At 52.0% G+C, this 27,367-nt stretch overlaps 2 protein-coding genes across 7 annotated transcripts in view; both read right to left on the bottom strand.

Annotated features, from left to right (window-relative positions):
* The window catches only part of FBXL20 (F-box and leucine rich repeat protein 20), a 40,038-nt gene extending 30,426 nt beyond the window's left edge, over positions 1-9,612 (bottom strand). For 2 of the 3 annotated variants that reach the window (XR_014227092.1, XM_082297219.1), the window contains exon 1: positions 8,858-9,001. Coding sequence is in view for 2 of the 3 variants with exons in the window: in XM_082297219.1 (XP_082153345.1) it covers positions 8,858-8,899 (42 nt within the window). In the remaining variant the exon portion in view is untranslated. Of the gene's footprint in view, positions 1-8,857; positions 9,002-9,493 lie in introns of those variants that run through there. The other variant, XM_082297220.1, reaches the window with a different exon arrangement.
* A 244-nt stretch (positions 9,613-9,856) lies between these two features.
* On the bottom strand, positions 9,857-26,909 carry MED1 (mediator complex subunit 1). 4 transcript variants are annotated; one of them, XM_082297431.1, is made up of 18 exons: positions 26,755-26,909; positions 24,663-24,769; positions 23,913-23,991; positions 23,265-23,319; positions 22,225-22,357; positions 21,478-21,506; positions 21,036-21,107; positions 20,786-20,860; positions 20,325-20,398; positions 20,034-20,123; positions 18,937-19,048; positions 18,559-18,683; positions 18,225-18,343; positions 17,264-17,465; positions 16,995-17,090; positions 16,779-16,884; positions 15,536-15,676; positions 9,857-15,358 (listed from the first exon to the last, which is right to left on the bottom strand). In XM_082297431.1, exons 1-18 carry the CDS (start codon positions 26,780-26,782, stop codon positions 12,430-12,432), a joined length of 4,572 nt encoding a protein of 1,523 aa, XP_082153557.1. In that variant the 5' UTR covers positions 26,783-26,909; the 3' UTR covers positions 9,857-12,429. The 4 variants fall into 4 exon arrangements, with proteins under 4 accessions (XP_082153557.1, XP_082153555.1, XP_082153556.1 ...); XM_082297429.1 differs by adding an exon at positions 24,888-25,124 and having other exon boundaries at positions 9,857-15,676; positions 26,755-26,894; XM_082297430.1 differs by adding an exon at positions 24,888-25,049 and having other exon boundaries at positions 9,857-15,676; positions 26,755-26,888.
* Between the last annotated feature and the right edge of the window lie 458 nt (positions 26,910-27,367).

The raw sequence follows: 27,367 nt of genomic DNA, 5'->3' as shown, positions 1-27,367 counted from the left end.
GCACCACCAGGGAGACACAGAGAGGGGAAGGGAGGAGGTGACACCTATTTCTGTACAAAAACCAACCAAGAGACACCCAGAGAGGTGGGCAGGAAATAAAAGCCATGAACATTCCCAGAAACACGACCAATAAAGCGCTGCACGTCTCTATACTAAGCAAAGCTCATGCCACAGGAACAACGCAGAACTTAAAACCATAATCTATAAAATATTAGTAAATATTGTCATTTTAAACCACTCCAACTTGGTTTACTTGTGGGACAGCACCTGTGTGAGATGACAAACTTGTTACCAAAGCAGTGATGGTGTGTTGAGGATGAAACTGCAGCTGCCCTGAGACCTGGAGCTCACTGCCCTCATGGGCCTCTTCTAACTCAGGATATTCCAGGGTTCTGTGAGCCTTGACCCACGAGGAAATGCTGGCCAGACCCTCCACTGCTGCACAGAACCACAGGAAATTAAGCAATTCAAACCAAGCCAGAAACCAGGCTGCAATTATTAATTATTAGAGAGCAAATAATGTGTTCTGGAAACGGGTTTTAGGTTGGGAAAGGTGGGGAATCAACCACTGATGGCAGAAATTAAGGATTACATCCATAGCTTGAATATTTTGGAGTTTACATCCCACCCAGTCTCTATCAAGACACTTTGGAGTGTCCAAAGCTCTCAAAGTCTTTTCTCTTCTGAAACCTCTGTGTGATTTTGTTCAGAGATTAAACCCCGAGTCTGAGATGCACTAGGAGGTTTCTCCAGCTGTAAGGCTGCTGGCTGCCAGCCCAAATTCCAGGATTTCTGGTAGAATTTGTACCAATTTTATCTGTTATTGTCCACATGGAGATGAACAAGCCCGGTACAGTCACTGACACAAGACAAACCTCACCCACAACTCCAATCTAATAAAAAAAGCTGAGCACCAACCACAAAACAACAAGAAAAATGTGGAATTCACTCTGCATTTCCTTTGGAAAAGCTCAGTGAAGCTTTGAGACAGCTTCTTACAAACACGGTCAGTATGTACTGACACCTTGCCTTGAGTTCTGCTCATCTGGGGAAAAAATTCCACCGCTGTGACAAAGCTCAAATAACAGAGACATGAGAGACATCGGTTCCCTTCCCAGGACAAGATTGCGGGAAGCAGCAGCTGGAACAGGCTGAGCTGCCTTCCTGGAGGCAAAGCAAATATTACACTGCAGAGATAAGTCACAGTGAAGTGACAGCGAAATCCAAGGGCTCCTCGGAGGACGCCATCCAAAGAATGAAGTTGTTTACATCCACAAGCAGCTCCGACCGAGGGAATTTTCCCTCCAGCCTGTAGTTACATAGGGAATTTTATTTAAAAACCCATCCAGTTTAATCTGCATTAGGTCTCCAAGGAAATGGCTGGCTGCTGGATGAAGCCAGGCTGTCACAAGCTCTGGTGTGGCTGTCGGGATGCTCCGTCGGGATAAGGAGGGATGGGAACGTGGCCGCTGCCCGCCTGCCCCGCGCGGTGCCACGGCCACGCTCGCCCCGCTGGCTCCCAACCAGGGCTCTGCTCGGGCAAAATCCTGACTAAGCAGGACAAACAGAAATAGACCCCAGCCAAAAAGGCTTATTATAGGCTTAATATTCCTAAAAATAGCTGGATAGGCAGGGCACTGGATGGGCACTGTCGCATCGCTGCTTGCTCGGTCGCTGTTTAGTTGGGAAAGTTTAAATTCCTGCTGGGATGGAGGAGCTATGTGAGCCCAGCCTGCATTAGGGACAAATTGAATAAAGAGGCTTTTTCTGAGGTTTTTTGAACCAGCAATGATCCAGAGCTCAGTCAAACCCTACAGGAATGGAGCCCAGGATGAAGCTCTTCCCGCTGCACATCCCTCAATGCAGGAACTGGCCCAGAGGGAAACCCCTCAGTGATGGATGGGCAAAGGGACAAGGTCGTGTTGCTGCCTTCAGAAAGGAAAACTCCACAGGCACAGGTGAGATACTAAAACCCCACTGATTTCAGACCTCCCACTTCAGCTGCCACGTGTCCGTATCCCACTGAAAGGGAACCCCCCAGAACCTGCTGCCAGGTACCAAACGGGCACATTCAGCTGCTTTTTGTTCACCTGTTTTGTTCTCCTCCCCCAGTCCTGCTGCCAGACAGTTCTCCCCAAACAAACCATCCCAAACCACACCTACACCCTCCCTGTGCTCAGCTGAAACCACAATTCCAGCCCCCCCCCCCAGCCCCGAGTTACCCGACGGCCACCGGCTGCATCCGAGCGGCTCCTCCCGGGTGGCCCTGGCAGGACCTGGAGCAGCCTGGGGACAGCTCAGGGAGGCAGCAGCTCACAGTTAATCAGCTTTGATTTCCCAGGAGCTGGATCTGGGGCTGAATGAAAAAACACCCCCGAACGTCAGCGGCTCAAGGCCGGGATCACATGGACGGGGTGGCACAAACCCCATTCCTGCTGTCAGGGCTGCTCCTACCCCGCCGGAGCAGGGCCACCAGGGACACCCAGGCTCCCCAAAATGTCCTTTGTAGGGGCTGCTCTGACCAGCACCCCACAAGTGACACCCGAGGACTCGGTGAGCTAGCACAGATATCTGACTGAAAATGGTGCTGCTTTCTCACACACACCCTGCAAGGTTTTAAATATAGATCGCTGCCCATAAGAACAACATCCAGGCCCAAAAAGGAACAGTATAAATAAGACAAAGACTTCCTGACTTTCCCAGGACAGCCTATGGCACAGTCCCTGGCCATAAAACACCCACTACCACTACTTATTTTTCTCATTTTAGAAGCTCAATTTAGCAGGGCAGCAGTTTACTACAAATACACTTGGAATGGATTAAAAAAAAAACATCAAACCCAAAACCTGAGACATGATTCAGTATTTTCAGCCTAAACCCAAGACTTATCCAGCTCTCTAAGACTCATCACAATTCAAATAAGCTGCTTTGAGAAATTATAGCTCTGCCCCTCCCCAACACCTGCAATTCTGTTATTATTACGGGTAATATTATCATTATTATTATTGGTAATAAGGTGTTTTTTTCACTGCTGGGTTTGTATCCAGCTATTATGTAAGAGAATGCTGGGATCATTGGCATAAATATTTGGAAATAAAGGCAAATGATGGTGTCTTAAAAAAAAAAAAAAAATCCACCTGAGGTGTGAAGAGCATGGGAGGAGTTTGCCCCAAAGGAAAACTGCTGGATCAGGCAGGGATGCACAAACCCGTGCAGATCCAGGTTTCAGCCCGGATCGGGGAGGATAAAACCCTCCCAGGGTTGACTTTCCCAATGGTGTGACTCAAAGGGAGCTCCCAGCCAGGCAGCCAGCGAAAACAGTAATTACTGCTGTGTCCCAGGCCCCAATTAATGACGGTGTCCGAAGGAAATGGGATGTGCCCGTGGGTGCCGGCTCCGAGTCCCTTTCCTGTCACGCAGGCGGCGATGCTGGATGGGCACAGCCCCTTCCCCAGGGACATCCAGGCTCCCCAAAACGGCCCTTGTAGGGACTGCTCTGACCAGCAGCTCCCAGTGAAACCACCCCGGGGATCCCTGTGTCATTCACCACCGGAATCTGCCTGAAAATTCATCTCCGGAGTCAGACATGAAATCATGGAATGGTTTGGGTGGGAAGGACCTTAAAGCCCATCCAGTGCCACCCGTGCCATGGCAGGGACACCTCCCACTGTCCCAGGGTGCTCCAAGCCCTGTCCAACCTGGCCTTGGACACTGCCAGGGATGGGGCAGCCACAGCTTCTCTGGGAAACCTGTGCCAGGCCTCCTCACCCTCACAGGGAGGAGTTTATTCCAAATATCCAAACCCTTCCTCTTTTAGTTTAAAACCCTCCCCTTTTTCCTTATCATTATCTGCCTGTGGAAAAAGCCACGTGCCCCTGGTGGGGGGGTGGAACTGGATGAGCTTTAAGGTCCTTCCAACCCAAAATCCCATCCTGCGATTCTGTAAAATCCTTTTGCCAGGGCCAACATTCCCATTGTCACCCAACCCATTCACACAACTCCTGGCAGAGGGAGAAGGGAGAAGTGAATCCTGCTGGGGGCAAAAATAGCAATAAAAATCTGGGACACCAGCTCTGTCTGTCAGGTGACACAGGCCGAGGTCAAAAGCCATTTTCCTGGTGAACCCTTCCAACCTCCCTGGGGCCTGGGTCAAACCCTTTTGCACAACCAACTTGATTTTCACTTCCAACTCTCCCTGAATCCCTCTTCCCTCTACTCAAGCCCCAGGAGCAGCACAGTGGGGATGTGAAACAACTCGTGGTTTACATCTCTTCCTATCTCCTCGTTGAAACAGGCCCTTTGAACCAAATAAATTAACAGTTCATTATTCACCTGCCCAAATGAAGGGCTGGTTTCAAAAGCGTTACGTGTGATGTGGCACGACACTGAAATTATAAATAAGTGGGGGTGGGGGAGGGAACAGGAACATGGAAAATCTATCAGCTTGGACACCTCCCTCCCAAAATCTTTATTTTTTACAGTTTTTCTCATTATCTATGAGCCACATCATTAGATGCCATCCAAAACAAAACTATTTCAGCTGTGCCACCTCAGGTGTTCCCTGGGTTATGTCACCAACAGCTTCTCTTCCCATATAAAATCAAATTCCATGGGAAGTGTCCATCAGTTTTTGCAAGGAGAGTCGGAGCAAAGTTTTCCCTGCTCCCTGCCCCGTTTGTGTCCCTCTGTTTACACAACCTCCACTCCTTGGAACAGCAAAGCCCCAACCAGGAGCACAAGGAGCAGCCCAGGAAAGGGAACAGGGACAACCCCAAAAGGATCAGCTCTGAAGCCAAACCCCCTGAAAATACAGGAACAGAGGCAGGAACGCAGCAGATTCCAAAATGGGATTAGGGTCAGTGAGATTATTAAATTCAGCTTTCTGAACACAGACAGGATTAATTATTAGAAGGCAACTCAATTTTGGAGCATTTGAAGTTTCCCATTCTGCTTCCAGCTTAGCTCATTTCCCGTCTCTACAGTTGAACAAGACCTGGGAACTACAGAGGTTCAGAAAGGTCAGAATTCCCTCCCACAGAGGATCCTGAATGCAGAAGAGAAATGCCATGGATCGATGCACTTCTCAGGCTGAAGGTGCTCACAGGGCTCACCACAGACTCTCACTCCTCAGAGACAGCCCTGGAGTTCCCAATGATCCATTTTTAACAGGACAAACCGCCCCATGGACACACACACTCTACAGCCAGGAGCAGCTCCTGCTCACTGGAGGGTCTGGAGACTCCCAGAGGAAGCTGGAAAGGATGGAGCTTTTTGTGTGCTGTTGTTTTTGAGGATGTAGAGGAGACTACACGGAGGGTTCACAGTCGGAGGGGAAAAAAAAAAAAGAACTGGAATTACTTAATGCTGACAACGTGGCTCAGGGACACCCAGGACACCTCCAGGTGACATCCCAAGGCACAGGAACATGGACAAGATGGATTAAGGAAGTGCTGAGAACTTGGGCCTTGGTAAATGAATCCTCCAAGAGCATCAGGAGTCACTCAGAAGCACCAGGAGATGCCTCCCCTCCTCTCTGCTGTTATTTGGCTGCTCTTCACCAGGCAGGAAGCAGAGAAATCCCAAATATAAGCACGGATTGGGATCTGTCGGGGCATGTTCCACATGAAACCGACACCACAGAGAATTAGGAGTCAATCTGGGTAATGTTTTCCCTTTTTGTTTGCTTTGCTGCAGTAAGTGGTGATTTTCTCTGCGGTGGCCACACCTCCTGTAAAGGGACTAATCCGAATATGCTCGTGGGGCCGGGCATGGCATTCCCAGGAAAAAGAGAATTCCACTCTTCCTGGAATCAGAAACCCACATGCAAGTCCAATTCAAGGAGCTTGACCCATATTCCACACCGTATTTTATTCCTACAGTAAGGAATTATTATCATTATTGGAGCCCCTCACGACTGGATTTGTGAATTGCCCAACAACAATGGCTCAGGAATCTGTTTACGTGGCTCAGAAAAAGACAATAAACGAAGTGCAAACCCAACCCAGCCTCCCCCTCAGCAATTCACTCCTTATTTCAAGTCAAGTGAAACAGACACTATCTATTAGTCACAGCCCCAGATTGGGCTATTTTTACCCCAAAATAAGATTCCAGACTTAAAGGCCCTACTTCCCCCTCCTCAGCCAAGGGAACTACCCTGGCAGTACTGGAGGAAGAGGAGGAAGAGGAGGAAGAGGAGGAAGAGGAGGAAGAGGAGGAAGAGGAGGAAGAGGAGGAAGAGGAGGAAGAGGAGGAAGAGGAGGAAGAGGAGGAAGAGGAGGAAGAGGAGGAAGAGGAGGAAGAGGAGGAAGAGGAGGAAGGAGAATTAATCACCCATTGCCTTCATGACCTTCCAATATTCCACAGCTCTGAACAGCAGCTCCCAGTCTCCACACATTTCTGCCCAATTTTCCCCCCGTCCCACGAAATGTGAACTCTCACAGAACTCTCACTTGTAAAGCACAACCATTACAAACTGGTTTCTAGGAAGCACAGAGGAATTTCCACCCATCCTGCCCCTCTGAAAAAGAAATCTATTTCTAAGTGTGAACACAGAATTTGGAAGCTCTTCTGACCAATGTAACCTCACCGGAAAATCATGGATTTAAAGGAAAACAGCTCCAAAACTTTCCAGGTTATACAGGTGGGTCAGAGATAATCCGTGCTGGGGTAATAAAGGATGCCTTGGATTTATGATCATGGACTGGTTTGGGTTGGGAGGGACCTTAAATCCCATCCAGTGCCACTCCTGCCATGGGCAGGGACACTTCCCACTGTCCCAGGTTGCTCCAAGCCCCATCCAACCTGGCGTTGGGCACTTCCAGGGATGCAGGAGCAGCCACAGCTTCTCTGGGCAAAACACGTAACCAAAACAGCCAAGAAACAGGATGATGTTTAAAGGCACTTCTTGTAGCTCAAAATAAGCCTTTCTATAACACACCAACTCTTCCTGTATAAATATAGGTTTTAAAAATTAATGTAGGTCTCAAACGCTCCTTGAGCATTTTGCTAGTTTTCCAGCTCGTCTGTTTTTTACTATAAGAAGAAAATAACATTCCAGAAAAGAAAAAAAAAAAAAGAAACCCCACCCAAAACACTCCAAACAAAGCTCTTCCCCACTCTTTTTCCCCAATGAATTGGGTTCATCGTGTCCTGGTGCAACCCTGACGAAAACCCTCCCAAAATTGGGATGAACTCCAGCACTGCAAGACAAAGGCTAAGGGAGCAAAGGATAGGAGACATTTCCCCCCCAAAATCTGTCAACAACCTGCTTTTACTCTGTGCTCTGTAACCAGCCACTCTGCAGCAGTGCAAAATAAAAGAAGCTCTCAGGGGGCAAATCAATCAATCAATCAATCAATCTGTGCAGGCAAGAACAGCCCAGAACAGTAAATACAATAACCCTGGATAACGCAGGGCACACGTGCAGGCTCCTCTCCGGAGCTCCCAGGGTGAGCTCAATGTTTTTATCACTGGATGCTACAGAAACAGGAATATTAGACCACTAGAAAAAAAACCCAGAGCCCACCCCAAACTCACACTGCTGCGGATTTCACACGGGTTTGAGAGAGGAAGAAAACAACCCCACGTGCAGTGTTAGACCACCAGCATTTCCTGCACCTTTCCCAGCTCCAGGGCTGAGGAATTCCACACCGAGCTCTGCGGAATCAGAGCCTCTTCAGCTCACCATTAAGCAGCATTTTCCCCCGATCGCCATCCCACCCCTTTCCACCGAGGAGGAACAGCCACATCTTTACCATTCCAGGCTCTTTTTTGTCCCCCACACGGGCCGGGCAGTCCGGAGAAGGAGCGGGCAGGGATTTCCATCCTCCACAGCCTCTCGGAGCGATGGGAAGTAAATCCTGCTGCTGCCCTTCCTCCCTACCCCCCTCCTCCTCCTCCCCCGGGAAGACAGCTGGGACAACAATGCGGCTGGAATCGCCCTGGCTCCACACTCCGCTTTGTGCCATGTCCTTTGAATAGATCTCATTGTTTACCCTCCTCTCCTTCCGTCCTCTCCATCCCCCACCTCCCTGTAAGCAAAATTTTTTTTCCCCCCGGCTACGGCCCAAAAAAACCAAAAAGCGGCGCTGGGACCCCCCCTGAACCAAAGGTCGTGGTGTTTTCCAGGCGCAATTCCCCACATCTCCTGCTCCATCATCAACTTCGCTGCCAGCGCTCACAGCCGCAGCAACACGTTGGCAGCAGCTCTGTCCCCCCCGGGCCCCCCAAACCCACCCGGGGGAACCCCCAAAATGGGGCGGGGGTTTCACACCGGCACCCCCCAGACTCGGACCCCCCCTCCGCACCCACAGATCCTCCCCAGCTCCATTCATAGAAGGGCCCCCCCTCAGCCCCCCAGGGGAGTTTAAATCAGACGGGGGAACCCCCTCCCCAAAACGGATGGGGGGGGGGGAAGAAGGTTCACACCAACACCCCCCAAACCCGGGGGTCACAGCCCTGAGCCCCCCGCGTTCCCACAGTCACCCCCGAGCCCCAGCCCCATTCACAGACCCACCCCCCCCCCCGGGAGTTTACATCCATCGAGAGAACATCCCCCCCCGAAAATGGGGGGCTGGAGGGGAGAACCTTCACCCCAGCCGCCCCCCAAACCCGGGGGTCACAGCCCTGAGCCCACCCGGCCACCCACGGCCGCGACCCCCCTCCCAGCCCCATTCAAACAGCCCCCCCCGCCGCCTCTGCCCCAGGGCCGCGCTGTCCGGGGCGGGGGCGGGGAGGGCCCTCAGGGCCATCGGGGGGGGATCTCACACACACAACCCCCCGCAGCCCGGCCCCCCCAGCGCCTCCTCAGCCGGGCCAGGCCGGGCCTCCCCCCCCGCGGGGCCAGCCGGGGCCTCACCTCAAAGCGGCTCTTAGTGACCCCGTTCATCTCCCTGCGCATGGCGGGGCCGGCGCGGGGGCGGCGGGGGGCGCGGGGCCCGGAGGGTGCGGGGGTGCCAGAGCGCGGCCTCCGCCCGGCGCCGCCGCCGCGTCCGCTCCGGCCTCAACTTCGACCCAAAACAAAAACACTCCGCACCTGCCAGCAACGCGCGCGCTCATTGGACGGCGCGGCCGCCGCGCGCCGCGAGGGGGGGGGGCACCGGGAGGGAGGGGTGGGGGGGAAGGGAGAGGTGAGAGGGGAGGGGGGGGATGGGAGAGGGTCCGGGGAGGGGAGGGAGAGGGGAGAGGGGCGCACAGCGAGAGGGGAATGAGGGGTTTGGGTGGTCGCGGAGGGGGGAACCGGGAGTGCCCCGCGGAGGGCGATGGGGGAGAAAAGGGGGGTGCGGAGCGGAGGGGGATGGGAGCGGGCAGAGAGGAGGGAGGGGGATGGGGGACTGGCGGAGGGGTGAGGGACTGCCCGGGGGACCGAGGGGAAGCGGCGCGGGGTTGGGGGTGTGCAGGACCGGGGCTGTCCCGGGGAGGGCGAAGGGATGGGGAGGGAGAGAGGGGAGGGGGGGGACACACGACCGAGGCTCCCCCCCCCCCCCCCACCTACCCCGCAGGCCGCCGCCCCCATCGCGCCGCCGCGGGGGTCTTCCCGCCCCCTCCCCCGGTGCGGAGCGAGGGGCGCTGCCCCCCTTGCCGGGGGTACGGGACCCCCCCGCCCCGCGGGTGCGGGGCCGCAGGATCCTCCCCCCGGTGCCCGGGGGGCTGCGGGGATCGGGGGTCCCGGGAGGGGAGGGGGGGGGCGTCCCCCGCCCCTCCGCTCCCTTCCGGGAGCAACGAGTTCAGCCAATCAGCGCCCCGCCTCCGGGTGACGTCATGGTGATGTCATTCTAGCGGGAAAATCAAGCGTGGCGGGGATGCCCTTCTCGCCCTTCCCCCATCACGGAGGCGAGAGCTTTGTACCAAAGGGGTTTATTTGCATGTAAATAAACATGTTCTCTGCAATATTTCCAAAAAAGTTGAAATTCCACTTTCCGCCCAAAAAAAACTGCCGCGGGAGCCGGGATATTTACAATTCCAGCGATTTTCCAGCCAGGGATTTATGTACATCATGATAATCGAGGAAAAGAACCAGTTTCTTTTAATCTCCGTGTTCACTTCACCACCTGAGATTAAAAGGTTTGGCTTATATTTAATTTTCACTTTTATCTTTCTGAATACTGAAAGATGTAAAATAATTGAGAATAAGCAAAAATATTCCAAAAATAAACCATTTCTCAGAGCCCGAGCACTGACACCCCAAAGCCTCTGCGTGGTCACACACCTCAGCTCTCCCAGGACTGACGTCATTGGAAGGGGACAGGGCACCAAAATGGGGTGAAGAGCTTTAAATCTGGGACTCGTGCCTCCCGCAGTGGCCAGAGGAGACGTTGTTCCCTCTGTTCCCGCCTTCCACAGGGGGAATTTTGGATACTGAGCTTTGGTCTGGGTGAGGGGAGAGGAAACGTGTGCAGCTCGTTCCTTTAAAACACATTTTTGTGTCAATTTCGCTGCTGAACGGGACTTCCTGCCAATTTTTTGTGTGCTTCGACAGCAGGAAAACACAGCTCTGGCTAAGGACAAGTCCAGGGGAGCCAACCTGTGGGATTCCCAGCCTGGATTCCACTTGAAAGTGCTTCTTCTGGAAGGCTGGTTGTGCCCTCGCACAACTCGGAACGGATCGAAGGGCTTGTGTCAAAAGAATGGGTTAAATAAAAACAGGAGAGGGGGGCAGGCAGCGCTCCGGAGGCTGAGCCGGCACCGTTCCCAACGCAGCCCCTGGAGCAGGGGCTCCAGCTAAATTCCTCTGGGATTGTATCCCTGACATCCTCTTCGTCACTCGATTCCGACGTTGCGTGAGGCAAGTGTTTGCTCCAGGTTTGGATTTAGTTCCCGCTTTCCTATCGTTTCAGCCCCTGAGGACGGGAGCTCTGGTGAGGGGGAGGTTGTGGTGTGCAGGACACCCAGGAGCAAGGGATAAATATTGGAAAATATGAGAAGGGAAAGTTCTCCAGAGCTGGGGGAAGCTTGGGAGAAATTCAGGCTCCCACGCTCTGCAGGAGCCCCGGAATTAAACTGGAGGCAGAAGGAAGAGGTGAAAAATCCCTACAATTAATGGGATAGTTGCCAACCTACTGAAAAGGCACCGGCCTTTCCAAAAAGCTGGGAACCAAACAGCTTTCCTGGGGTATCCCAGGATGGGAAATTTTAAAAGTTTAAAAGAAACTCAAATCCTTGACATCTTTTCACGCTGCATCCCCAAAGGTGAAGCGTAACCCCCACTCCCACGGGGAAATCCTGGCCTCCAGAACTGACAGCAAAATCCTGTGGGAGCAGGATCCTGCTCAGTACATAATTCCAAAGGAGATGTGTTTGCAGAACTCCTGATTTCCCACATTCCTCTTCAGTGAATCAGATGAAACTGCTTTTAAAAATAAAACACTCTCCTGAGTCTCTTTTCCTTTCAGGGACCACAAGATCAGCCTGGAGAGGATGCCTGAGTCATGCTCCTAATTCCAGCCAAAAGGGGAAAATCCATCTTTTAAGGAAATCAAATGCTTCTCCTGCAACTCTGATCCCAGCTGAGCCACTCCAGGACTGTTTTCCAGGCAGTGCCGGTGCCAAGCAGGACACGGCTCCATCGGCCGGACAATCCTTCCCAGGGCAGTGCCCGTGTGTGTGACCACAACTCCCAGCTGAGCAGCACGAGGGGATTCCAGGGAAACTCGCTGGTGCAGACAGGAGTCCCTTTTCCACGGAGATTTGCCGGAATTTCACCACACTGGAATGTCACCAAAGCTGCAGAGCCGCCCAAACCCACGGGCTCTACCCAAATTCCCGTCGGGGGAAAACAAGGAGCACGAGGCATTCCCACATGGAGGTGAATAAATAGCTAAAACAAAAGGGAAGGCAAACCCAAGGCAGCAGCAATCCCTCAGAGCTGTGACCTGGGATAAAACCTTGATTTCCATGAGGCACCGGAGGCACCGTGCTGAGCCGGGCATTGAACGAAGGAATGCCGTGGGAACAAGAGAAACTAAAAACCTCGTGGTTTTCCTTCTTCCAAAGAATTAAAACCCAACCCTAAAACATTTCCTAAAGAAATTACTTTTAAAACTTCCTACATCCAAAAGGAGCTTATCCTGAATGGGAAGAGGGCAGAGGGACTGGGATCTCCCAGACCAGCCTATGTCTGTTTGCCCCATTTGGGAGCTGCTCCCACATTCCCACGCTCGGCTTCACCCCTGTTAATTCCAACAGGGATGATAATACTCATAAATTCAGGAAGAATGGAAGTGCCCACAGGATGAAGGCCACAGGCAGGGACCTGGCTGCTGGCACTCACACCTTCTGCACAGACCTTGGTGGTCCGAAAATCTTGGAAATATCTCGGAAATACTTATTTTTCCCTTCTCCAAACACACCCCGTGAAGATCCGTGTGGCAAGTTTGGGATGAATCCTTCCTTCCTTCCCTCGAGGACCTGCAGACAGCTCGTCTGGGAGAATTAATTGCCAATTAGAGCAACATCCATGAGATCATCATCTTCCTCCCCGATCAGGAACTCGGGGCTGGCCCGGGACGGCCGCTCGGCCGAGAGGATGGCGCTGCTCGCCATGGACAGAGACTGATCCGCCGAGATCGGGGACTTGGACCAGCTCTCCGGCTTCATGCTGTGGGATTTCTTCTTGTCCCTGTCCTTATCCCGCTCCCTATCTCTGTCCCGGTCTTTGTCTTTCACTTTTTTCTTCTCCTTTTTGTGCTTCTTGTGTTTCTCAGCGCTGTACTCGGGCAGGGGCCGGATGCCGTCGTCGGAGCTGGGGCTGTTCTGGTAGGATTTCTCGGCGATGGAGGAGCCCGACTCGCTCTCGCTGTCAATGTTCTGGGGGGTGTACGCCGGGGACTTGCTGTGGCTGGGGGAGCAGCGCTCGTGCTTGGGGGTGGAGCCGCTGATCAGGGGGGATCCGTAGCTTTTGGAAGAAGCCATCTGAGGCCTCAGGCCGTCCCCGCCCCCTTCCCCGGGTTTCTGCAGAGTTACTTTGGCTTTAATGCTGGGGGAACCACCATCGTGTTTGCTGATGATAATTTTGGCCACTCCAGTGCTTCCGACGTTTTTGGAATCCGAGTTCTTCTTGGAAGAGTCAACAGATCCTCCAGAAACAGAGACCTTCGATTTCTCCTTGTCGCTCTTCTCCCGCTTTCCCTGGAACTCCCCTCCAGACATGTTGTGTTTGGAGGACATTGTATGGCTTGAGGAATTGGAACTCGGCCCCATCTGTCCATCCATGGGGTCGTCTCCGCCAGGCCCGCTCGTGACCACCCCGTGCTTCAGCTTGTCTATGACTGCGGTCAGCGATGGCTTCTTGTTTCTGCTCGGGGACTTGCCTTTGGAGCTTCCATGCTGGTTCTGGGATGAAGACATGGAAGACCCACTGGATGAAAAGGAAGATGAAGATGCCGTGGAGGAATTGGACGAGGGGGGTGGTTTCTGTGACATAGACCCGGAGGATCCCATTCCTGAAGACGATTTCATGCTGGAGCTTGAGCCAGTCCCAGACATGTGAGACCCACCGGAACCTGAACTGATGGGTGACTTTGCTTTAGACGACGGGGGAGTACCTGGGACAGGTTTCATGGGAGAGGCGAGTTTGTCAGAACCCCCCGAGGGTCTCGAGTGAGACGGAGAGATGTTTGGTTTGCTCATGGAAGGGTTCATGAGGGACGATGGCTTTCCTTGAGGTTTCATCTTGGTGCTGCCAGAGCCGGTGCTGAGGCCGTGCTTGGTGATGGGGGACGATCCCGGCTTTCCCACCGACTGGGCCGAGCCCTTGGACTGACCCGAACCGGAGCCACCTTGGCTGGAGTAGAGGCTGCTGCTCATCTTTGAGCCAGAAGACCCTTCTGATTTGCTTTTAATTTTGCCTGAGGTTGAAGAGGAGGAAGAAGAGGAGGAGGAGGAAGAATGGCTATGATGGCTTTTGCTACTGGAGGAGGTGACAGAACCACTACTCGTGTACTGGCCGTGTGAAGACGGTTTGCCAACAGTCACTGTTCCTTTTGGGATCTGAATAGTTATTTTTGGAATAGGAGGAGTAGCTACCCCGGGAGGAGTCTGGGATCTGCCCGAACTCCCCGGAGACTTGGACCCACCTGTGCTTGCTGGTGGCGTGAAGGGCCTGTTGGACGAACTGTGAGATGGAGATTTCCCATCTGTCTCCTGCTTCTTCCGCTTTGGAAGTTTCTCTTTGCTTTTGCCATCACTGGATGGCGTCCGGCTGCGCTTCCCTGGCTTCCCATCTATCCCGGCACCTGCCATGGCACTTCCAGACCCATTGCCTTCCTTTACCCGTTTCTGAGACTTCTCTTTTCCTAAATCCCCCGTGTTCAGCAAAGGGCTCTGACCTCCACTGTGGTGCTCCATGATGTCGGAGGACCCCAGTGCTTTGCTGGCAGCTGCAATAATACTAAAATCCACCGTATCGGATGGAGTGCTCCCCTTAAATTTATTGTCCCCCCCGTCAGCCCCCAAGACTTGCACCCCCAAATTAGTTAGAGCCTGGGGGGCATAGCCCTTGAAATCATCAGTGTCTCCGCTCTGACTGCTCTCATCAAAGTATTCCTCCCCAAAACCGCTCTGGCTCTGGCTGTTCAGCAAGTCAGGGTTGAAATCTACCCCGTCTGGAAAAAAATGGTTGGAGGAGTCGCTGTTGGGGCTCACAGCGGCATCCGCGATCAGGTCTGCGGGGTCTGTGTAGGGGTTCTCACTACTGTTGGTCTGAAAAACATCGGGGTCAAAGAGGGCACTTTGTGAATGTCCTGAACTAGAAGAGTCTCTGACTGGAGTCCCAATGGGTGGGCAGTCCTCGGTACTGGTGGGCAGCTTGGAAGCCTCCTCCGCTATATCCGAGAGGATGTCGGTGACATCGGCCCCGATGCTGTCCGAGCTGGACAGGCGAACCATCCTCTGGATACTGGGCTGCGCGTGGGGGAGCGCCTGGGGGTAGGTGGTAGGAGGAGTGCTGCACTGGCTGGGTGCTGGAGTAATATGAGGGGTGTCCAGGGTGTCTGCAGTCATGTTGACATCAAAAATGGGGTTCTGGGAGTCAACATCCATGGAAAAGAGCTCCCTCTGGAAATCATCCTCAGTCTGGTGCTTGGGCTTGTCGGCTGGCATGCGGGATTTTTTTTTCTTTTGCTTATTCCCCCCAGGGCCCATTTCCATTCTGGGGGAGCCAGAGGAAGAGTTCTGCCTTTCCAGAGGGCTGCTCCCATACAGAGTGGAGAAATCCTGAGGAGGATTCTCCTTAAGAAGGTTCATGAGCATGGGGTGGTTCTTGGTGTTGCTGGCTGGTGAGGATACTGGTGGTGGTGTGTGGTGGGGGGGGGTTGGACTTGAGCCAATGGTAGACCCCACATTCCCTGTGATCTGCAACAAACTAGTGAGAATAGGGTTCTGAGACACTTTGCTGAAGTCCTCCCCATGGCCCACCGAGTCATGCCTCTCTTTCATGCTTATGCTCATGTTAAACAAAGTAGTGATGGGCCCCCCAGGAAAAGTGTTGGTTGGGGTGGTGGTCCCACTCATTGGGTTGCTGCCTGTGGTCATGCCATACCCTGGGCTGCTGGCTGGGGGCAGGTTTTTCTTCACCATGTCTTCAACTGTCTCTGCAATGAGGGACAGGGCTGGGGTGTCAGCTTGAATGGTTTCTGCTTTCCTGCGGATGGCTCTCATGGTGACAGGGATGGACATGCACCTGCAAGACACAGCAGAGTCAGGGTGGGGTTGGCTGCCCTTAGCCAAGGTCACTGGGGCCGTTTTACACCTCCATCAGGTATAAAACGAGCACTCAGGGGCTTGCACAGGAGAGCAGCAGGTCCAGGGTTTATGTCCTGCTGTTCTGCTTGGATTCACACTTATCTCACCACCCTTATCCAGCCACGAGACACCAGCGCCTTTATGCACCGCCTTGCAATCACAGAGGGAGAATTAATCAATTAACTCTAATAACTGATGGCTGACAGATCATTATCTGGTAGTTAAAAAGCACAGGATGCAATCATAGAATCATGGAATGGTTTGGGTAGGAAGGGGCCTTAAAGCTCATCCAGTGCCACCCCTGCCATGGGCAGGGACACCTTCCCCTGTCCCAGGCTGCTCCAAGCGTTGTCCAGCCTGGCCTTGGGCACTGCCAGGGATCCAGGGGCAGCCACAGCTTCTCTGGGCACCCTGTGCCAGGGCCTGCCCACCCTCACAGGGAGGGATTTCTTCCCAATATCCCATCTAAAAGCACTGTTTCAGTTTAAAGCCATTCCCCATTGTCCTGTCCTGATGAAGGAATCTGGGTTGTTACTCTGATTCTGCCAGAAAACTCCTTTATCTAAGCTTGGCAAACCTGATTTCCTGCAACCTTATAAAAATCCCAGGATGGCTTGGGTTGGAAGGGCTTAAAGCCCATGTGGTTCCACCCCTCTGCCATGGGCAGGGGCAGCTTTTTGAGCTCAAAAATCAGTGATAACTCCACATTCTCCTCAGGGATGATGAGTCTATAACGTGCTGAACGCAAAACCAGTGATTCTCACTCAAAAGGTGACAGGAGTGTTGTGCCCTGTGAACATCCTGCTCTGTTCTGAATGGAACTGAGGTGGAGGAACCTGGATAAAAGCCCTGTGTAAACAACAAACTCAAAAATTAGTAGCTACAGTTCAACATCTGGTATTGAATTTTCAGCAGGGCTCTGAGTTTTTCTCTCTTCCAAACAAGCACAGAACAGCTCCAGAACTGCTGGATGAACACGAGAAGGAGCAGAACTCATCTGTGTGGTTGGGAGTGCAAGGTGGGACAAAATCCCAGCTTACCTTTGAACAACCTTGGCAATGAAATCATCTGTACAGATGAGGGCATCGGACAGCCCTTTGTACAGCTTGCAGTTCACATGGGTGGAGTCCTGCACATCCATCACCACTGCAAGAGAGAGCAGGTATTTGGGAGAGATCAAAATCCTGCACACAGCGTGAGGAAACCCTGCCAGCCTTCCCAAAAACGCTGCTCCTGCTGCCCCTGAGCCCACTTACCACACACAAGGGAGTCGTTCACAGGGTGCTGGAAGGATACACTGAAACAGGAGTCAGAGAGAGGACAAACTTCAAACTGCAGGATCCCAGGAGAATCTGAAAGGCACAGGAAACATTAACTGAGGGAAGAGTGGAGATGAACCAGAGCCTCAAAACCCCCACAAAGATGGGATAAAAATAAGGGAAGCAGCAGAGGCCTCATTTCTTATGAGGAAAACTACCCAGGGTTCATCATTCCCACGTCATATTCCTCTGGAGGTGGCACCCACCTTCCTTCAGGACTGTCCTCTTGACACAGCTGCCGATGAGGGTGTTGTAGGCCACCTGGTGCCGGATCAAGTTGAGGATGAGGGGCACCCGGCCGGGGTGCTGGAAGGCGATTTTGCTGATCAGAGTTCCCTGGAGGCTTCGTCCGTCCGGGAGAGGAGCGTCTTTGTTCAGGAAGTAACAGTGCTGCTGTCCTGGAAGAGCCTGACAAACAATTCCTGCTTTAGTCCAGCTGGGTAGAGGGGGATAAGGGACATCCAGCAGTGCCCAGAAGCCACTGACACCCCGTCACCTTTCTGGCTGAAAGGGACAAACACTGAGGACGTTTTCCTTCCACTCTGAACAAGGAAAACATGATTTTCATTCCTCAAAAGTACTGCCCAACAGCATTCACTGTTCCCACTAAAACAGGTTCACGTTGGATGGCATCCCTTCTGGGGAGAGAATCCTCTGGAGTTAACACTCATTCACAGATTTAAGGATTTCTCCCAAAATGTTGCAATTCATTCAGCCACACATCACTGCACAAAAGGAAGGGACAGATCCTGGGAAGGCTCAGCCCCTCTGCTCTCCTCCCTGCAGCTGCACTCCAACAGCAAAGCATCTTTCAATACCTCATTTTCCTAATTACCATGGTCATCATGGAATGGTTTGGGTTGGGAGGAATGTTAAAGCCCATCCAATCCCACCCCCTGCCATGGGCAGGGACACCTCCCACTGTCTCATACTGCTCCAAGCCCTGTCCAACCTGGCCTTGGACACTTCCAGGGATGGGGCAGCCACAGCTTCTCTGGGAACCTGTGCCAGGGCCCTGTACCTGAATCCTAACACTTGAAGAACAAGTTTTATCCTGGAATAAATACTGAACCCATTTATCCCACTTGGAAGACAGCTGAACCAGCTGAACCCCCCCTGAAATGCTGCTGTGGAGGTGTCCCAGGCTGGCTGGGAGAGCACACTTACTGCGTAGAAGCGCATGTTGTGGTTCAGGGGCAGGGGATCGGCCTCCTTGGACAACTCAAACTGCGTGATCAGCTCATACAGGGGGACAAACGTGGGTGACGTGTCAAACAGTGGGATACCTGAGGGGACAAGACAGCATGGAATGATGGCACCTGGGAGCCAGGGAGAGATGGTGGGAGAACCTGTCCAGGTTTTACTGAGAACAGCACAAAACCCCGAGCAACTTCCCTGGCACATGTTAAAAATCAGCAGTGTTTACTGATAGAAACAAGGAGACATTAATAAAACCCTGGAGATGAAACATTAATAAAACCCTGACAGCTCTGCAACCCACCTGTGCAGCTCTGGAGTTTCTGGATGAAAGCTCGAGACACTGGAATGGGACGTGGGAACTTCAGGAAGAAACAAGCTGGCAAGTCCACGCTGTTGGCACTGGTGATCGAGGAGAAAGACGGAGTTCTGAAAGATTGGGGGGAACAAAAGGTCCTGTGAGCTGCAGGGCTTCTGCTGTCACCTGACACAACATTGATGTTTCCTCAAATACACAGTTACACCTTAAAAATAAAGGCACTCCTCAGGAGCACCTCAGAGCCCTGAAACAGGCCTTTCTTGGCCTAAAGACAGCACTTGTGTAACTCACATCATGCTGTGACATCACACAGCCATTCCCCACTGATGCCAGCTGAGTGCTGGCCTCGTGTCCTGCCCTTACCCTTTGCTGTCCACGGGGTGGGAGCCCATGATCAGGGGAGCAATTGGAAGTTTGTGCATTGCCATGGTTCCCTCGACTGTCACGGACACGTTCATGCCCAGCGAGCGAGGAACTGCGGGGGGAAGCAAGAGAAGAACCCGACAAGGACATAAGCTGATGGAAAAAAAAACCCATTCAGCGCAAGTTTTGTGGATTAAACATTAGTTAAATATACACTCCATCCCTGGAAGTGTCCAAGGCCAAGCTGGATGGGGCTTGGAGCAACCTGGGATAGTGGAAGGTGTCCCTGCCCATGGAATTGGATGAGCCTTAGGGTGCTTTCCAACACAAAACATTCTGTGATTCCATAAAATATCACTCTGGTGGAAATATCTGGCTTCCCCCACAAGGCACAGAGTTCACTGTTCACCTCCAGGACTAAATGGAAAACAGCCAAACTGACTGTTCTACCCAGAGCTCCACTTCCCTCTTGCCAGGTGGATCAATTGCGTCACTCTCAAAATATTTTCCAAATGCATTTGTGAGTTCGTCGTTCGCTCTTTGCAAAGCAAAACAAATAATGATTTTGGATAATTTCCCCCTCTTCTTTCCTGACAACTGGAGCTCGGTTTTGGCATTTTAACAAGAGCCAGATGTCCGTGCATAGAAACAATCTCCCAGCATGAGGGAAGAGGCACCAGGTTGGATGGGGCTCTGAGGAACCCGGGATAGTGGAAGTGTCCCTGCCCACGGCAGAGGGTTGGAACTGGATGAGCTTTAAGGTGCCTCCCAACCCAAACCATTCTGGGATTCTATGTTTTCACTCAGACAACAAAACAAACCCCGTGTTAAAATGAGATTCACTCCAAGGAAAAAGGCTCTGCCTGCAAACAGTCACCCCACAACCCCACAGGAGCCCAGCTCTTGACTCCAGCACAGCCACAAGGTCCAGTGGTCAATGGTCACCTGGGCCAGTGTTTGCACCTGGGCTCACTAAAGCTGGGTCCTCCACAGGACAGCCTGTGACAGGGTGACAGCAGAGGGGAGCTAGGCTGGAATTCTGCTTCCTTCTCTCCCTCAAGCAGCAGCAGCCCCCAGCAGCCCCACAGCTGACCTACCATTGTTCTCGTGCAAAACCACGGGGGCTCCAGTGCCATCCTCAAATAAATCATAGGGAGAGACGTAATATTTGAGGTTCATCAGGAGACCTGGGGGAGAGAAACTCCTGATGAGGCGTCCTGAGAAGTCAACCTGATCATCCCCACACCCCAAAACCACGCAAACACCTTGTCCCTCTTTTACTTTGATTATTTTTCCATCACTTAATGTGAAACTATCACCCATAATGGGGGCCAAGAACAAATAAATTTTCATTAATTCCTTTTCTTTAAAGTGTGAATCACAAGTACCTCCACTCCTGGGGGTGAGATAGCCAACACTGCCATGCAGGATCTTGTCCAGGGGGTTTGCATTGGTGGCTTGCCTGCAAGAGAGGCAATCACAGGCTGAAACAAGCCACAGCCACACCTGAAGCCAAAATTCACATGCTGAGACTGATTTTAACCCAAAACACACATTTCTGGGACCCAAAGAGAGCCTGATCCTACTGTACAGGCAAAACAAAAGCTGCTTTACTCTGCAGCATGGGTGGTTGATCACTGAACCTACAGCAGTGAAACAGGACCAAAGCTTTCTCAATTTCTTACTGTAAAACACATGACCACTAAATCCATCAAGCTACAAACTTTTTATTTTGACTTTTAGACTCTCTTCCAATCAATTTCCACAGTTAAAAAGGAATTTCTCAGAGCTCTGAGCATTTATAGGTATTTACAAAACCCACCCAACCACACAGACACCACAAACTCACCAATACATCCCAGCCATCTTTTGGAGATCCAACTCCAAGGACTGCAGAGCCAAGTACATTTTAGTTTTAAGTTTGCTTAGGAAAAAAGAAAAAAAAACCAATTAAAATAAGAAAACTTGAAAGGAACTGTGCAGTGCAAACCTACAAGCTTGGAGGGTTGTTTCATTTTTTATGTGTGGGTATAAATAAATGTATTCTAGACTTATTCTTTCATTTTATATATGTGGATATAAATGAATTCTGGACTTACTTGTCCCCTGGCAGCTTATACAGGTTCACAAGTCCCCTCAGATGTTTTGAAAACTCATCAAAATTTTTCTCTCTGAAAGGAAAAGGGAGGAAAAGTTACTAAGTATTCAAATTAGTAACAGATAGGTTTCATTTTAAAAAGTGACATCAATACAGACACTGAGCCAATTAAAAAAAAAAAGACTTTTGCTACATGAAAGCTACAAAATTTGTTCTTTCAATGATTCAGCTTTAACCTGCTGTGGGCTTTGAAGATACTTTGCACAGCAGCCAGAATCGCAAGATCTGAGTCAAAGCCAGAAAATCCCCTGGAGAAGGGAAGACACTTTGTAGGGAAGGAGCAGCTGTGAAGAATTTTGTGTTTCCAGACATCAAATAGCATCAGAACATTACAGGAAAGAGAAACGTGCGAAGAAACACAACATCCCAGCCTTGTCACTCACCTCAGATGTTGCACCAGTTCTGGACAGCTCTGAAAAGGAAAGAACATACAAGGATATCAGTGTGGAATGCAGCCACTCCAGGCTTTGTGCAGCTCTGAACTGGGAAATACCAGGACAGGGAAATTCCCGAGCACCAGCTTTTCCTGGGAAGCCACACAATGCTCACAACCACACCTTGCTGTGGTTCTACTTCTGCTCCTCAACCCCTGCTGGGACAAGTCCCAGCAATAACATTTCCTCTGAAATTATTCATTTGAAATAAACTTCTCAAATTGTGAAGCCTTAGGTTGAAAATCTGTAACCTTACATAGGGATATTAAAAATGGGCTGTTTCCAGGAGAGGCCAATCAAACACCAACCTCAAACTCCTCCACAGGCAGTAAAGCCATTTTCTCCCAGCTTTCCACATTTTAGAACTTTCCATTCCCACATCTGAGCTTTGTAAGAATAATTTCCCTTCTCTTTCCTCGGAAACACAGTGATAACTTCCATAAAATTCTCAGAAACACTGAGGTAACTTCCTCAAATAATTCTGCCAGTTGTAAATCCATAGTGTGCATTGATCAGATTATCCCACAGGAGCAAACTACTCCATGGAGGATTTTACTTCCCACTAGAACGAGCAGCAGGGGTGTCACTCTGGGTCTAAGGGAATGTTAAATACAACTCATTTCCTCTGCTCAAACCAAAGGGAGGTAAATGGCAATCCCAAAAGGACAAGGGTTCCTCTTTCCTAGGAATACACACCACGGGGTTTTCTCCATGGTGAGCCACCTTGACATCACAGAGCAGCCCTGTAGGATCCAACTGCACTTCCACATAAAACATGTCTGAGGTGATGTAACACTCGGTGCCGTTCGCACTCAGGTGGGAGCCGAGGCTTCCAGAGGAAACAGAACAAAAATCGCTGTGAGATGCACAGAAAACTCCCAGAAAACCCCCAGAAAATCCCCAGAAACACCCCCCAATCCAAGCACACAAAACTCCCAATCCAAGCACACAAAACCCCCCAATCCAAGCACATAAAACCCACAATCCAAGCACACAAAACCCTCCAATCCAATCACATAAACCTCCCAATCCAAGCACACAAAACCCCACAATCCAAGCACATAAACCTCCCAATCCAAGCACACAAAACCCCACAATCCAAGCACATAAACCCCACAATCCAAGCACACAAAGTCCCACAATCCAAGCACACAAAGTCCCACAATCCATTACAGAAAATCCCCCAGTCCATCACACAAAACCTCCCAATCCAAGCACACAAAATTCCCCAATCCAAGAACACAAAACTCCCCTAATCCAAGCACATAAAACCTACAGTCCAAACACATAAACCCTGCAATCCAAGCATACAAAGCTCCCCAATCCATCATACAAAACCCCATCACCCAAGCACACAAACCCCCACAATCCAAGCACACAAAATCCCCCAATCCATCACGCAAACCCCACAATCCAAGCAAACAAAAACCCCAATCCAAGCACACAAAATCCCCAATCCAAGCACACAAAACACCCCAGTCCAAGCACACAAAATCCCCAATCCAAGCACATAAAACACCCCAATCCAAGCATACAAAATCCCCAATCCAAGCACACAAAACACCCCAGTCCAAGCACACAAAACACCCCAGTCCAAGCACATAAAACACCCCAATCCAAGCACACAAAATCCCCAATCCAAGCACACAAAACCCCACAATCCAAGCACCAGAAGGTTCTGGTGTGGGCAGGGAACCAGGAGAGGTCTTTGCCATGAATCAAAGGAGGAGACCCACCCGCTTTGCCTGGCGATGGACTCCAAGCGATCAGTCATGGCAGGCAGAGATGATACTGGATGGAGGGAGCAAAAACCAAAGTTTAGGGGAATGGTCTGACATTCCCTAAGGGATTAAGGCACCAGCAATAAACCCAGTCTCAGATGGTTACCCCCTCCCACGTCTGCTCACACTGTCACACGTGCAACCACACAGGACCTGTGCCCAAATACAGACACAAGGGTCTGCACGGAGAAACCCAAATATTCCCAAACTGCAAGGAGAGAATGGAGTTTCTTCTGCAAGTGGAATCCAGCTATGGGCACTCACAGAGCCATGGAATGGTTTGGAAGGGACCTGAAAGCCCATCCAGTGCCACCCCTGCCATGGGCAGGGACACCTCCCACTATCCCAGGCTGCTCCAAGCCCTGTCCAACCTGGCCTTGGACACTTCCAGGGATGGGGCAGCCACAGCTGCTCTGGACAATGAGAGGCTTTTCCCAATAAAAGCAGCACAGCCAGTGCTGACTGTCCTGCCTGGCACCGAGCTGGGTGTGCTGATGAACCCCTGAGCACCAGCAACACCCTGTGTGTGATTTTTATGGAGCATTTCCATAGGATTTTCCACCCTGCAGTAGCCTGTGGAGAGCATGCAGAGAACACACCAACCTTTCAGGGCCTTCTGCAGCGTCTCCAAGCAGCTCACCAGGTGCTGGTGTCCCCCTGAGTTCAGCACCACTCGCTTTTCCTTGGGCAGACAAAAGAAAAAAAGGTCATTTTTCCTTGTCCCTCAGTAGGAGAGAATTATGGAAACTTTTGAGCAGCCAAGGGAGGTTTATTTAGATAATTAAAAGCAGATTAGATTTCATGCCCAAATTACATCATCTTGATTCCTCTAGGTGAACAGTATCTGTTTGCAAGCAGATTACAAAGGCAGGCCTGGAACTGATTTATTTTCTTTTAAGCAACTTGCTCAGCTGGAAGAACAGAATGTAGCAACTTTTAACAGGTCTAAGATGAGAGTTTTAAAAGAGGTGACAGAGAAATAAAGAGCCAGGCAAACTTTTAACACCTGAGCATGTGCAGGAGGCTTTGCTGTAGCTCTCTCTGCCTCCTGCTCCTCCTTGCCCCACCCACACCAATATTTCAAACCCATTTTTGACTAAGCCAGCACTGAGTGTTGAGTGATTGCTCTACAAAACAATATCCTGGAAGGGTAAATAGCAGAAAATACAAGTTTGATCCTTTTCCTGGCACTCAGCTGACAATTAATCTGTAATTAGGAGAGCGTTTGGACATCCCTCCCTCCCCTGTGCCCCCATCCAGGAGAGAGCGCCTTGAAGAGATCTAAGAACCCAACACAAAATCATCACCAGAGGAGCCCCAGACAGCTCCTGCTCAGAGCCCAGCAATCCTCACCATGACCTGACGGACCAACTTCATGGTTTCTGTCCAGGGCCGGTTCTGGCTGTACTTGGCATGGAGCCTTTCCAGGAGGGAGCTCATCTTGTTCAGCTTCTCCGCCTCTGTGAGACAGGAATATTCAGGAAAGAGAATGAGTCAATATTGGAAGTTTAACAATCAGTTTAGGAGCAAAACACCTTCCACCTTTAAGCTAAAGATGACTTCAAAGAATTTACTTACCACTGGTTTAACCCCAGACCTCGAGGTGAGGTAAATGTTATGGAATATCCCAAGCTGTTAAAACTTAAAGGACCATGAAAATCCTATGGAATGCCTGTCTGGAAAACGCCCAGCTCCTGTTCTGCACGATCCCTGAGTGATGTGGCCCCAGCAGGTTCAGTTCTGTCAGGACAGGAGGATATCAGGGCACTGTCTGAAGATCCAACAGGATCCTCAGGGTCTAACGACGATGCTTCCCTGGGGCAGGAAAGTGTGGGAAACACGGTGTTAAAGCAGTGAGGTGGGATTTTGTGTCCTGGGCTCCCCCTCTGTTCTCTCTCCCAACTTTTTGAAAGGTCTTCACACCTTCCATCATCAAAAACCTCAACCAAGTCATTCCAATCACCAATTGTCACAAATTCTGTGCTCAGACGCACTCCTGCCCCACTGTAGGACTCAGGGGAATGGCTGGAGCTGTGCCTGGGAGGTTCAGGGTGGATTTTGGGAGAGATTCTTCCCTCAGAGAGTGGTTGGGCACTGACCAGGCTCCCCAGGGAATGGGCACAGCCCCAAGGCTGCCAGAGCTCCAGGAGGATTTGAACAACGCTCTCAGGTACAGGGTGGGATTGTTGGGGTGTCTGTGCAGGGCCAGGGGTTGGACTTTGATGATCCTACGGGTTCCTTCCAGCTTAGGACATTCCATGACTCTACAAATAGCTCAAAGCTGAGGGCTGCTGTTCCCTCAGTGCTGCTCCAGAGCCAGGACACGGCTCCATGTGCTGGGAGGGGATGAAGCAGTGGATGAGTGACTGGAGCGTGACAAAGAGAATGTGGCTTTCAGGAACACTCAAATCCTGTATTTTATTGCCAAGAGACAGTTTTCCACACTTCCATGTCAAAAAAAATCCCAGTGGACATCACTCCAGAATAAACCCTGCCCCTGACACTGGAGGGTCCAAGGCAAACATGACATTTTAGTGTCACCTCACAGGATCCTGTGACTTCCACCTGCCAAACTTCCTCAGTTTGGGCTCCTCATTGATGCTCTCCCAGCCCACAGACCTAACACCGAGTCCTCCAAATCCCAGTGAAAGGAATGAATGAATGAATGTGTGCTGCATGTTTTGGAGTCTCCTGCTCTGGAGACATTCCAAACCCACCTGTGTCACCTGCTCCAGGTGACCCTACCTTGGCAGGGGGGTTGGACTAGATGATCCCCAGAGATCCCTTCTAACAACCCCAACTATTCTGGGATTTTGTTTTCAGGCACTTTATACCTTTCAGCTGCATCAACACAGGATGTTGGAGGTGGGAAGGGACCCCTGGAGCTCACCTGATCCAAGCCCCCTCCCCTACCTACAGTGAGTTGTCCAGAATCCCAGGAGACAGTTGGAAGGGACCTCTGCAGATCACTCAGCCCAAGACCCCTGGCAAGGCAGGGTCACCCGGAACGTGCCCAGGTGGGTGTGGAATATCTCCAGAGAGGGAGACTCCGCTCCCTCCCAGGGCAGCTATTCCAGTGCTCTGACACCCTCCTGGGAAGAAGTTCTTCCTCATGTCGAGGTGGAACTTGTTGTGTTTCAGTTTCTGGCCATTGCTCCTCATCCTGCTGCTGAACAGAGTCTGGCACCATCCTCTGACACCCTCTGGAAACATTAGTACGGACTGATGGGATCCCCTCTCAGCCTTCTCCAGAGTAACCAGGCCCGGCTCCGCGGTCCCTCATCATCACAGAGATGCCCCAGACTTCAAATCACCTTTGCGACCCTCTCGCTTTCCGGGGAGCACCTCAGCCCCATCCCAGGGCTGCCCAGACCCGGAGCCTCGGATCCACAGGGCCCCCCTCGTTCCCTCACGGCGCCGGCGGGAACCCCCGCGTCGCACTCACCCTCGGCGCTGCCCGGCGCTGCCTTCATATTGCAGGTCCGGGGCCAGGATCGAGAGAGGGACTGGGAAAGGGGATCGGGAGCGGGCGGGGAGCGGGGGCGGCGGCGAGGCCGCCCTCGCCCTCACACGGCAGCGGCCGCCGCCATCGCTGCGCCCGCGGCTGCGCTCCCGCGCTCTCGCGAGACTCCGCCGCGCCCGCGCGCGCAGGGGTGGGCGTGGCTTGAGCGACAGCACGCCCCGCCCCCTCAGCGTCCTGGAAGCGCGGCGGCGGCCGTGTGGAGCCCTTAACGGAGCATTAACCGCCCGTTACCCGCCGGTGCGCCGGGCCGGGCCCGACAGCGACCCGCCGGTGGCTTTAGAGCGCAGCGCGGGAGAGCGGCGGGAGGCCGGGCCGGCGGGGCGGCGACGCCGCCATGGAGCTTTGTTGCGGGCCGGGCGCTAGGGGGCGCTGTCCCCGCCCCGCGCCCCAATAAAGTTCGCTGGGAAGCCGCCGGCGGCGCGATTTCGCGGCTCTCGCGAGAGGACGAGCGCGCGCCCCCGCCCTTCTCCGAGAGGACTCGCGGACGAGGAGGACTCGCGCGGCGGGAGGGAGGGAAGGAAGGGTGGCGGCGGTG

The sequence above is a fragment of the Coloeus monedula genome (genome assembly GCF_965178545.1).
Source record: "Coloeus monedula genome assembly, chromosome: 26".
Taxonomy (NCBI): Eukaryota; Metazoa; Chordata; class Aves; order Passeriformes; family Corvidae; genus Coloeus; species Coloeus monedula.
Note: the sequence above shows the minus strand (reverse complement) of the source record. Positions and strands in the feature narration are given on the sequence as shown.